Source organism: Oncorhynchus mykiss, chromosome 1 (genome assembly GCF_057628025.1).
Source record: "Oncorhynchus mykiss isolate SJ-2025 chromosome 1, ASM5762802v1, whole genome shotgun sequence".
NCBI lineage: Eukaryota > Metazoa > Chordata > Actinopteri > Salmoniformes > Salmonidae > Oncorhynchus > Oncorhynchus mykiss.
The window spans coordinates 76,300,810-76,312,306 of record NC_143022.1 but is presented as its reverse complement, the minus strand read 5'-3'; the positions used below and the strand labels follow the sequence as shown (position 1 = coordinate 76,312,306).

Genomic DNA, 11,497 nt, shown 5'->3' with positions numbered 1-11,497 from the left:
TGGTGTTGATGAGACCAATGACCAGCCTTTCAAAGCATTTCATGGGTACAGACGTGAGTGCTACGGATCAGTAGTCATTTAGGCAGGTTACCTTAGTGTTATTGAACACAGGGACTATGTTGGTCTGCTTGAAACGTGTTGGTATTACAGACTCAGACAGGGATAGGTTGAAAATGTCAGTGTCAGTGCATGCTCGGAGTACACGTCTCGGTACTCCGTCTGGCCCTACGGCCTTGTGAATGTTGACCTGTTTAAAGGTCTTACTCACATTGGCTGCAGAGAGCATGATCACACAGTCGTCCGGAACAGCTAATGCTCTCATGCATGTTTCAGTGTTACTTGCCTCGAAGCGAGCATTTTATTTAGCTCGTCTGGTAGGCTCATGTCACTGGGCAGCTCTCGGCTGTGCTTCCCTTTGTGGTCCGTAATAGCTTGCAGGCCCTGCCACATCCGACGAGCATCGGAGCCGGTGTAGTACAATTCGATCTTAGTCCTGTGTTGACGCTTTGAGGCTTTTTTGAGGCTGTTCTGAGGGCAAAAGGGGGGGGCAACTAAATATTAATGTTTTGCAAACACATACATATACATGTGCGCAACTTTGGTTTTAGAAGTGGGGGGACATCATTAAATTATTATCCAGTCACATAAACATTCCAAACAGCCTACCTGGCCGCTTGGAGGAATCCGCATGGTCCAAAAGCACACCAATGCCTCGTTTTGTGTCACATTCCAATGACCAAACTGGGGGGGGGGGGGACAATAATGCAATTACGAATGTGTCCCCAGTGAAAGTTGCGCCCCTGTACATGAACTCCGCAAAAAAAGAAACGTCCTCTCACTGTCAACTGCGTTTATTTTCAGCAAACTTAACATGTGTAAATATTTGTATGAACATAACAAGATTCAACAACTGAGACATAAATTGAACAAGTTCCACAGAAATGTGACAACCTACTCATTCTAGGGTTTTACTTTATTTTCACTATTTTCATTGTAGAGTAATAGTGAAGACATCAAATAACCAAAAAAGTGTTAAACTGACCAACAAATATTGTCTATTTGAGAGTCTTCAAAGTAGCCACTCTTTGCCTTGATGACAGCTTTGCACACTCTTGGCATTCTCTCAACCAGCTTTATGAGTTAGTCACCTGGAATGGATTTCAATTAATAAGTGTGCCTTGTTAAAAGTTAATATGTGGAATTTCATTCCTTCTTAATGCGTTTGAGCCAATCAGTTGTGTTGTGACAAGTTAGGGGTGGTATACAGAAGATATTTGGTAAAATACCAAGTCCATGTTATGGCAAGAACAGCTCCAGTAAGCAAAGAGAAACGACAGTCCAGTACTTTAAGACATGACGATAAGTCAATCAGGAACATCTCAAGAACATTGAACGTTTCTTCAAGTGCAGTCGCAAAAACCATCAAGTGCTATGAGGAAACTGGCTCTCATGAGGACGGCCACTCTGGAAGACCCAGAGTTACCTTTGCTGCAGAAGATAAGTTCATTAGAGTTACTTGCCTCAGAAATTGCAGCCCAAAAAATGCTTCAAAGAGTTCAAGTAAAATACACATCTCAACATCAACTGTTCAGAGGAGACTGTGTGAATCAGGCCTTAATGGTCAAATTGCTGGAATGAAACCACTACTAAAGGACACCAATAAGAAAAAAAGACTTGCTTGGGCCAAGAAACACGAGCAATGGACATTAGACTGGTGGAAGTCTGTCCTTTCGTCTGATGAATCCAAATTTGAGATTTTTGGTTCCAACCGGTGTCTTTGTGAGATGCAGAGCAGGTGAGAGGATGATCTCCGCATGTGTTGCTCCCACAATGAAGCATGGCGGAGGAGATGGGATTGTGTGGGGGTGCTTTGCCGGTGACACTGTCTGTGATTTATTTAGAATTCGAGGCACACTTAACCAGCATGGCTATCACAGCATTCTGCAGTGATGCGCCATTCCATCTGGTTTGTGCTTAGTGGGACTATCATTTTTTTTCAACAGGACAATGACTCAACACACATCCAGGCTGTGTAAGGGTTATTTGACAAAGAAGGAGAGTGATGGAGTGCTGCATCAGATGACCTGGCCTCCACAATCACCCGATCTCAACCCAAATGAGATGGTTTGGGATGGTTTGGACTGCAGAGTGAAGGAAAAGCAGCCAACAAGTGCTCAGCATATGTGGAAACCCCTTCAAGACTGTTGGAAAAGCATTCCATGTGAAGCTGGTTGAGAGAAAGCTATCATGAAGGCAAAGTGTTTAAACATTTTTTGGTTACTACATGATTCCATGTGTGTTATTTCATAGTTTGTATGTCTCCACTATTATTCTACAATGTAAAAAAAAATATCATAAAATAAAGAAAAACCTTGGAATGAGTAGGTGTGTCCAAACTTCTGACTGGTTATGTACATACAGTACCTGTCAAAAGTTTGGACACACCTACTCATTCAAAGCTGTCATCAAGGCAAAGGGTGGCTACTTTGAAGAATGTAAAATAAAACATATATTTCGATTTTTTTAATACTTTTTGGGTTACTACATGATTCCATAGGTGTTATTTCATTGTTTCGATGTCTTCACTATTATTTTACAATGTAGAAAATAGTAAAAAATAAAGAAAAACCCTTGAATGAGTAGGTGTTCTCAAACTTTTGACCGCTAGATATTGGGGGCTTCTTGGGATGTGGTTTTGTATGTTATTGTTGCAAGAGTGTGTTAACTAGCATGCACTAATTGTAATGGTCGCATTAGCTCCTTGCATATTCAGCTATTTCCTTGCTAACAGACAAATTACAAATCTACAGCCATCAATATTCTGTTGTCCTACACATCTAATTTGCTTCCGAGTGTCTATCGTCAGAATTAACAGAATTATCTGGGATCACCAGTTGGATAATCTTTTCTTTAAAAACACAATGCAAGAGAGTTACGAAGTACGATCACATCTGTTACCCAAACAATTGCAGGTTGGGTAACAGTACCCAACTGAAGTGTACTGTGGCCATCCCCAACATAGCATTAAAAGGGCTCAGTTTCAAATCCCTGTTCCTCTAGATGCCATTCAAATGTCACAGGTGTCACAGTCACTGATATTAAAAAGACATTCACCTCCAAAAGTAATTTTTTCAATTAGTCTAACAGATTAATAACATTCTCCTATGTATTCCTGCTATCCTTGTCATAGAGCCGTGCCTAAAAATAGTGGCGCCACAGCCACAGAAGCAGGTACTCATAAAGCCTGGACGGTGGCCCATAGATGTGCGAGTTGATGTGTTACTCAGAGGGCCCCCATGAAAAGACACTTAGGCGCCTCTTCCAGTGCCTGCTCCTCGCACTAAAGCAACCATTAGGGCTGAGTTTAAAGGGCAGGACATTACGCTGCTGTCGTCTAGTGTCAGTCCACCGCGGGGACCGCGACGCGGTTAACTGCCTCGTAAATAAACACCACACGTGTATGGGCAGGGGGTGGTGAGGGGTGGGGGGCTTGGAGTCAACCACAGGTTTGGGCCAGGCTATTTTCAACGCCCCTCCACTCCCCCCTTCACCAGCCCCATTAAACCCCAGCCCCGCCAGACCAAACCATCAACCTCATAAGTCATCCACTAGACTCCAGACTGGTGGCTCCCCACTCAGTCCCTCAGTCTCTCTCTAGCTTGTTCTCTGTCTTTTTTTTTTCTCTCTCTCTCTCTCTCTCTCTCTCTCTCTCTCTCTCTCTCTCTCTCTCTCTCTCTCCATTTCTTTCTCGCTCACTCTCAGTCTCTCTCTAGCTAAATCTCTGTCTCTTCCTCTCTCTAGCTTGTTCTCTGTCTCTCCCTCTCTCTAGCTTGTTCTCTGTCTCTCCTTCTCGCAGTCTCTCTCTAGCTTGTTCTCGGTCTTTCTCTTGCTCTCTCTCTCTCTAGCTCGTTCTCTCTCTCTCTCTCACTCTCTAGCTTGTTCTCTCTCTCTCTCTCTCTCTCTCTCTCTCTCTCTCTCCCTCCCTCTCTCTCTAACTCGTTCTCTGTCTCACTCTCTCTCTCTGTGTCCCCTGGCACTGCTCAAAAGTACTACAAGCACCGTAGTGGCGACAGCGGTGATGGAAAAACTGAGGGCTTAAAGTAGCGCTGGGGTCTATCCGTCTCTCCCTCCCTCCCCCCGTCTCTCTGTCTGTCTTCTGTGCAGCGGACCACACAGACACTCCAAACCACATCCAAGCCGTCTGGCTGTGATGAGCACATTCACACAGAGCAGTGTGGGGTAATAATCTGCCAAAAGCAAAAAAACGACTCTCACCACTTTACTTTTCAGTTTTGGAAAGGCAAGAGCTAAAAGCAGTATGCTGTGTCAGACAGGAGGGGTAGTTATATCGTTAGACTCCAGCAGACTTATTCTGATGCACTCGTAATACCAAATCATCACATACTATGGGATGGGACCAGTTGCTATGGAAACATGGGTTGTTTTCCGAGGATTCTCCGCTGGCTGTGGTGATACAGTATTTGTCCAGATGCAGTAATTGGCATGCAAAGGCTTCTGGTTGTTTATACAGAATGCATCAGTGTTTAATCTTAGTCATTTTAATCCAAACACTCCTTTTTTTCTTGATGCCTTGCAAATCCAATAGAAACATGACAATATAGCCATCATTGTACCTTTCTGTTGAACAGGATTTAAAAGGACCCACACAGACACAGTATTGGGTGCCACGTCCTCTGTCAGCAATAACCCATGGCTTTGCCAGTCACAGACAACCAAGTGTGTCTCAGTCCCAGCCATTTAAAACAGCATCTACTGTTTTAATGCACCAAAAACTAGTCAAACCCCTCAATTACTCTTCATGAGGGAACGTGTTTGTGTGTGTTTGTGTGTCTGTACATTTGTATGTGTGTATATTTGTGTGTGTGTGTGTGCGTGCGTGTGTGTGTGTGTGTGAAGTCTGTGGTTTGGTAGGGTTTGGCGGTTGTGAGAAAGTGTGGTTAGAACTACGCTCACACAAATGGCGGTTTAAATGTGAGCAGACAGTCAAATTCTCATTTTAAGAAAACAACACTGCGCTACCCAATAGCCAAACCACATGATGTTTAAATCATTTTTGGCTTAATTGCTTTTTAACAAGGCTACCTACTGGGTTGACATTATGCATTAACACCGTGGGTGCTGAAATTTCACAGTCTTGACAGGTCTGGCGACGTGTGGCCCTCTCAGACTCCTGATTATTTTAGACCTGATTTTTTTCCAGGCTTGATCATCACAATGTGGCCTAAAACTAATCATGTCCATCTCTGTTCGAAATACTGATTTAGTAGTCCGGAGGCCATGAGTGTGTTTGGCACCTGATGATCTGTTTGTTATAGTGAATATTGAACGCAAAAGATGGCATACTTTTCTCATCTTGTAAGAGTCCCGTGAGAAATGTACAGTATCTAATGGTGCATATATACGGCATGTAAAACAAGATCATGGGCCATACTGTACACCCCGTCATTAGAGACGTGCCAGACAGTGGAGCATGTACTTCACTACACACCCAGCATTTCAGATATAATATAACCTTTGGGGGTATGTCCTAGGGACAAGCTCATGGAGTGCACAGCATGTCTGACTGCACGTGTGTGTGTGTGTGCTTGTGTGTGTGAACGTGCGGGTGTGTGTGTGTGAGTTCACGAGTGTGTCCCCTGTCTGTCAGTAAAACCTTTATTTGGGTTTGTGTACATTTCTAAAATAACAATGTGCAGCATAGAAATTATAAAGTACTCAACATGTACAATATATAGTTACCAAAACCCCAAAAAGCTTTTTTAAATTGCCTTGAAAATGGCATTATATGAAATGCCATACAGAAATACACACAGGAGACGATGGAGCTGGTGAGACGTCAAAACAAAACGAATTGGGACATCCTAATATCCTGAAATTACTCACAAACAGGTCCCCAGATAGCTCACACCGCGGTCAGGAGATACTTATTTTGGAAGGACATGGTCCTAAATAGCAAGTGGAAATGAGGAGATGATGATGGACTTACATCTACTCAGCCTAAGCACCTCGTTCTCTCTAAAATAGCTCAGAGGAGGAGCATCAGATTCCTACTTCAAACAGGCCAAAGGAATCCAATAAATAGCACATCACAAACGAAAAACAACATTGTGAACATTTTCATCCGAACCATTAAAAAGAAGATAAACGGCGGTGGCCAGAGCCTTAAGTAAACAAACTTTGAATAAATTGCCCATTCTGGGCAGTTAAAACAATGACAACCACAATAGGCCAGCTATAAACACTGAAATGACGCAAGAGAGACAATCTGTTGCCATTACTCAATTAAGGCTAATTTCACAGCCCAAACTCACTTTTAACTTGTACTGATTAAACTGGACAAGGCCCTGGCATTGTAAAACCACTGATTCTAGAGGACAGAAGTTTCTACTGGTTTTTTATCTTTGCCTTCTAATAAGAGACTGATTCAGCCTTTAGATGTCTTTAGGCCAGTATGTGGACCCTCCGACCAATCAGCATTGTATGAATCATATGCAGGGAGATGGAAGAAACCAGTCGCCACATTACAAATATCACATTACGCATTACAAATCTTCCTGTCCCTTTTTGCTCCTCTTCTGACAAATCCCATCTCACAGTAGGAGGAAAACCAGATAAGAACTACAACAATTCCGATGCTAATGGAAAAATGAACAACCTATGGACAAACTAAACAACCCTGGCAAGGAAACATTACAGTAGGTTTCAATGAAGTTGAACTGACTGTCTTCCTCAAGGTAACAGTGCATTTGTACTAAACAGCAGCCACTTTCCTCTTAGACACTTCTGTTCCCCTCTAGTGAGAAAATAAATCAATTAACGACCACATTCTTCTACAATCTACTTTTAAACTGTCTGTTGCCACAAGCAGCTAGCTGGATATGTCTACTGTGCGAAAACATCTGACTCATGGGCCTATGACAGTGTTCTCTAAGCAGAAGAAGAACCCTTGGTGCTTTGATATATTGAACACCTTACTAATTACAGTATTTCAGCTAATTATACTGCTCAGATAGACCTGTAGTGGCAGTAGCTGATGTTTAACCAGGGGTCTGCAGTCATAACTGTCTAACAAGGGTCTCATATGCTACTGATGAAAGGAGCTAGATATGAAATAGGTACCTCTTAAACACATTACAGCAATATCCAAATCATTTCTGCTATAATTAGTCTGCCCAGAGTAGCTTCCATTTTCTGTATCTCTGTATTCCCAAGTTATTTTCTGGGGCAGGGCAAGCTGAGATGGTGTGAGGGTATTTTTTGATCATATCCTCCTACCAGACCAAAATAATTCAGTTCAGTCATATTTATGTTCATGTAGAAATATACTTTACAAAACATGGAAGGAAACCAGCTCACATCTCGAACATTCCCTGGAACGTGATGTTTCTTAACATTGAGGCACATACAGAAAACATCACATGTTCAGACAGACCAGAACTGCATGAGGAATATTACAACACTAACCTACATGTATGTGCATGAACACATAAACAGTACAGTTAAATACTGTGACCTACGCACCCACCAACACACCTAAACAAAAGATACATCTACCATTTTGCAGTGGTGTAAAGTACTTAAGTAAAAGTACTTTAAAGTACTACTTAAGTAGTTTTTTTGAGGTATCTGTACTTCACTTTACTATTCATTTTTTTTTTACAACTTTTACTTTTACTTCACTACATTCCTAAAGAAAATAATGTACTTTTTACTCCATACATTTTCCCTGACAACCAAAAGTACTTGTTACATTTTGAAGGCTTAGCAAACCAGAAAAATTGTCAAATTCAAGCACTTATCAAGAGAACACTTGGTCATCATTACTGCCTCTGGCCTGGCGGACTCACTAAACACAAATTAATATTTTGTAAATAATGACTGAATGTTGGAGTGTGACCCTGGCTATCCATACATTTAAAAAATTGTGCTGTCTGCTTTGCTTAATATAAGGAATTTAAAATGATTTATACTTTTAATTGTACTTTTCATGCTTAACTATATTTTGGCAATTACAATTACTTTTGATGCTTATATTTAAAACCGAATACCTTTTGAACTTTACTCAAAATAATATTTTACTGGCTGACTTTCCCTTTTACTTGAGTAACTTTCTATTAAGGTATCTATACTTTTACTCAAGTATGACAATTGGGTCATTTTTCCACCACTGCTGCCATTTTGTCAAATATATTCCTCATCCCTTTCAGTTCATTTGAATTGTTGATAGCGAAGTATTTTGATACTAAAATGCTTGAATTAATTTGCTTGATCATCCCTGTAGCTCAGATATAGTATGTCTCCACTTAGTGGTGAAAAGTAGCCCTCCAAATCAACAGTACAGCAACTACACAGTGTATTGGTATTGATCAGCATGGCATCAAACCACGCAGTGTATTGGTAATGATCAATATTGCATCCAACTACGCAGTGTTTAGAATTGATCAGCATTGAATCCAGCTATACGGAAGCAGCAATCCTAGATTATCTAACAATAAGAATAAACTATGTTAACACTCATTCCACAAATACAGGCTAAATTGGCAGCACATACAACAAACATACAACAAATATTTAATATGTCCATAAATAGGTAAATAGAAACATATTATAACTTATATTTTCTGTTTTGTATAGATAGATAGTCCAAATGATTTCTATTGGTAGTGTAGTGTAATTTCATAGTTTGTCAATAATGTAGGCCAATAATCAGTTCCATTATAAATCTTTAGGCGCCATCTTGTGGCTGAAAGGATAGAGCACACTCTAGAGAATTCTCAGATATGCCCTAACACGTAAAGCGCCAAACATAACATACACTGAGTGTACACAACATTAATAAAAACACCTTTCTAATATTGAGTTGCCCTCAGAACAGCCTCAATTCGTCAGGGAATGGACTTTACAAGGTGTCGAAAGCATTTCACAGGGATGCTGGCCAACGTTGACTCCAATGCTTCCAACAGTTGTGTCAAGTTGGCTGGATGTCCTTTGGGTGGTGGACTATTCTTGATACACACAGGAAACTGTTGTGCGTTAAAACCCCAGAAGCGTTGCAGTTCTTGACACAAACCAGTATGCCTGGCTCCTACTACCATACCCCATTCAAAGGCACTTCAATATTTTGTCTTGCACATTCACCATCTGCATGGCACGCATACACAATCCATGTCTCATTTGTCTCAAGCCTTAAAAATCCTTCTTAACCTGTCTCCTCCCCTTCATCTACACTGGTTGAAGTGGATTTAACAGGTGACATCAATAAGGGATCATAGCTTTCACCTGAATTCACCTGGTTATCAGAAGAGGTTAATCTCTCAATCTTCTCAATGTTTCCACTTCTGTCCTCTCTCCACATTACCTCATCTCTTTATTGTCTGGAATTCCAATTGTCCGAAGATAAATTGGCAGATGACTTTTAGGTAGAAAGTCAAGCTTATGAAAGATGATTAGCATTTAATATCATATACAATTGCCTATCCCAAGTCATTCAAGATGATAAGGAGGATGCTTCAGAAAAATACTCTAGGTTAGGAAGTTTGTCAAATACCGCCAACTTATTTTCAGATCACAAGCTAATGGGAACAGCAAAAACTATTGATATTGAGTGTACTGAATGAAAACCACAGGGATGAATTTCAAATTTCTCTGCCAAAGTCACTCAAAGTGTACTTTTTCAGAGTTCAATATTGGGCCTTTGTAAACAGCATTCTACACAATACCTGTGTCTTGACATGAGTTACCTGCGGATGTTGTGCTACTTCATTCATGCCAGTTCTCCAAATAATTGCACGTTAAAACTTTATTGTTGAGATTGAAACATTATTTGGTAGTGTTTCCCCATCTGCAGGGACCTGATGTATTTAGAACATTTCTCAAACAGAATGGTTTTGCATCAAATTTTTAAGGGACTGAAAATACCACATCATGATAGATACACATGTCTGTTAAAAACAATATAGTTTAAATGAGGACAATATTAACATATTTCTTTGTTGAAATATTGACAGACATGTTTGCATTACTTCTATGTCATTGGTTACAAGTCCAAATGTTCCCCCATACTCTGATAATAAAATACAACAATAATTCCATCAACTTTCTGATAAGACTTCAAAATATTGGAAATGATTCAAACACAAAATAATCAAATCAGAATATTTCATTATTTACAAATAAAACGCAATTTTAGCAAAATACATATCATTTCTTAATGAACCTCATTATATTTATCTGTATTATAAAGTATGTGAGCTCCAAAAATCCTTCACCTCTAAATCCAGAAAATAGTTCTAAAACATATTGCGCAACATCCAGCAAGACAAAGGTCCTCGAGGTACATTTTATGGATAATGCCAATCACCATTCATGACTTTTCATAAAAAAATTTGAGACAAGCATTGCTTCATAGCAAGTTGACCGATTGTATAATAGCTCTATCAGGGATATGTATTTGACACATTAAACGTCACCATATCAAAAGTCATCATTCATAAGAATAATGAAATAATACTGTCAGCGCAATCACACTGCTAGTCTTGGACAGTGATTGGCGCTTATACAGCAGAGGCATACAATCATTTGTTGCTCCCATATCTCAACACATTAAATGCAGGGTCAACTTTGTCAACAGAAAAATATAAACTCTCAGCAGTCCATATGTCATAATTTAGTCATTGGTATGTGCAGGCTGTTCCAAGGCCCCATCCACAGCTCCTCCTCATCCGACAGCGTGTGGTCACTGTGGGACGTCAATGTTTCTTTCGATGCCATGTTGTCCACACACGACTCCTGCTCATCTACACAACAGTTACTCCTGCTGTTCCTGTCATGTAGGGCCTTGGCAATATTGGATTTGGACCCAATACTGTCAAGGCCCGTGATGATGGACCCCAGGGACCCGCTGGACGGCCGGGTGTTGAGGTTAATGTCAACGGTTGAGGAAATGCCTGTAAGTGCACCTGTTCCATTTCCTGTTACTGGTTCCCCTACGCTGTTTAGAGGAAGCTTCTCTTCCTGAGTCTCAGTCAGCATGTCCAACTTTTTAAACTGTTTTCCCAAGCGGCCCGGGGAGCCCACCTTGAGATTGTTGGGGTGGCTAGGCCTCCTGGTCCGCACAATGGTCCCGTTCTGGGCGAAGTAGATGTTCCCGTTGATGTTAGCGTGGCTGTTGATGTTAGACAGGCGGTTCCTCTGGGGTTCAGGAGCGCTGTCCTCTCCTGTGGAGCTGGTCTCATACTCCCTGTCCACAACCAGCTTGATCCGCTTCCTTCTCACTCCAGGCTGAGAATAAAAGATGCAAAGAAAGATGGAGAGAGAAAGAGGAGGTTAATGCACAGATAAAATAGTATTTCCAAATATGCAAACATCATGCATCCAAACAGATCATAGATAAAAGTATGTCAATCAATGTACAAGTCATTTTAAAACTATGACAGTAACAGGATAGGAAACACACAACTCTGTAAACATGTTCATT

The 11,497-nt window shown here is 40.9% G+C and overlaps 1 protein-coding gene across 1 annotated transcript in view; it reads right to left on the bottom strand.

Moving 5' to 3' along the window:
- Positions 1-9,805: 9,805 nt before the first annotated feature.
- LOC110528891 (protocadherin-15) overlaps positions 9,806-11,497 on the bottom strand; it is a 275,550-nt gene continuing 273,858 nt past the window's right edge. Inside the window, exon 38 of the mRNA XM_021611090.3 lies at positions 9,806-11,301. Coding sequence (XP_021466765.3) covers positions 10,681-11,301 — 621 coding nt within the window. The 3' untranslated portion in view covers positions 9,806-10,680. The remainder of the gene's footprint in view (positions 11,302-11,497) is intronic.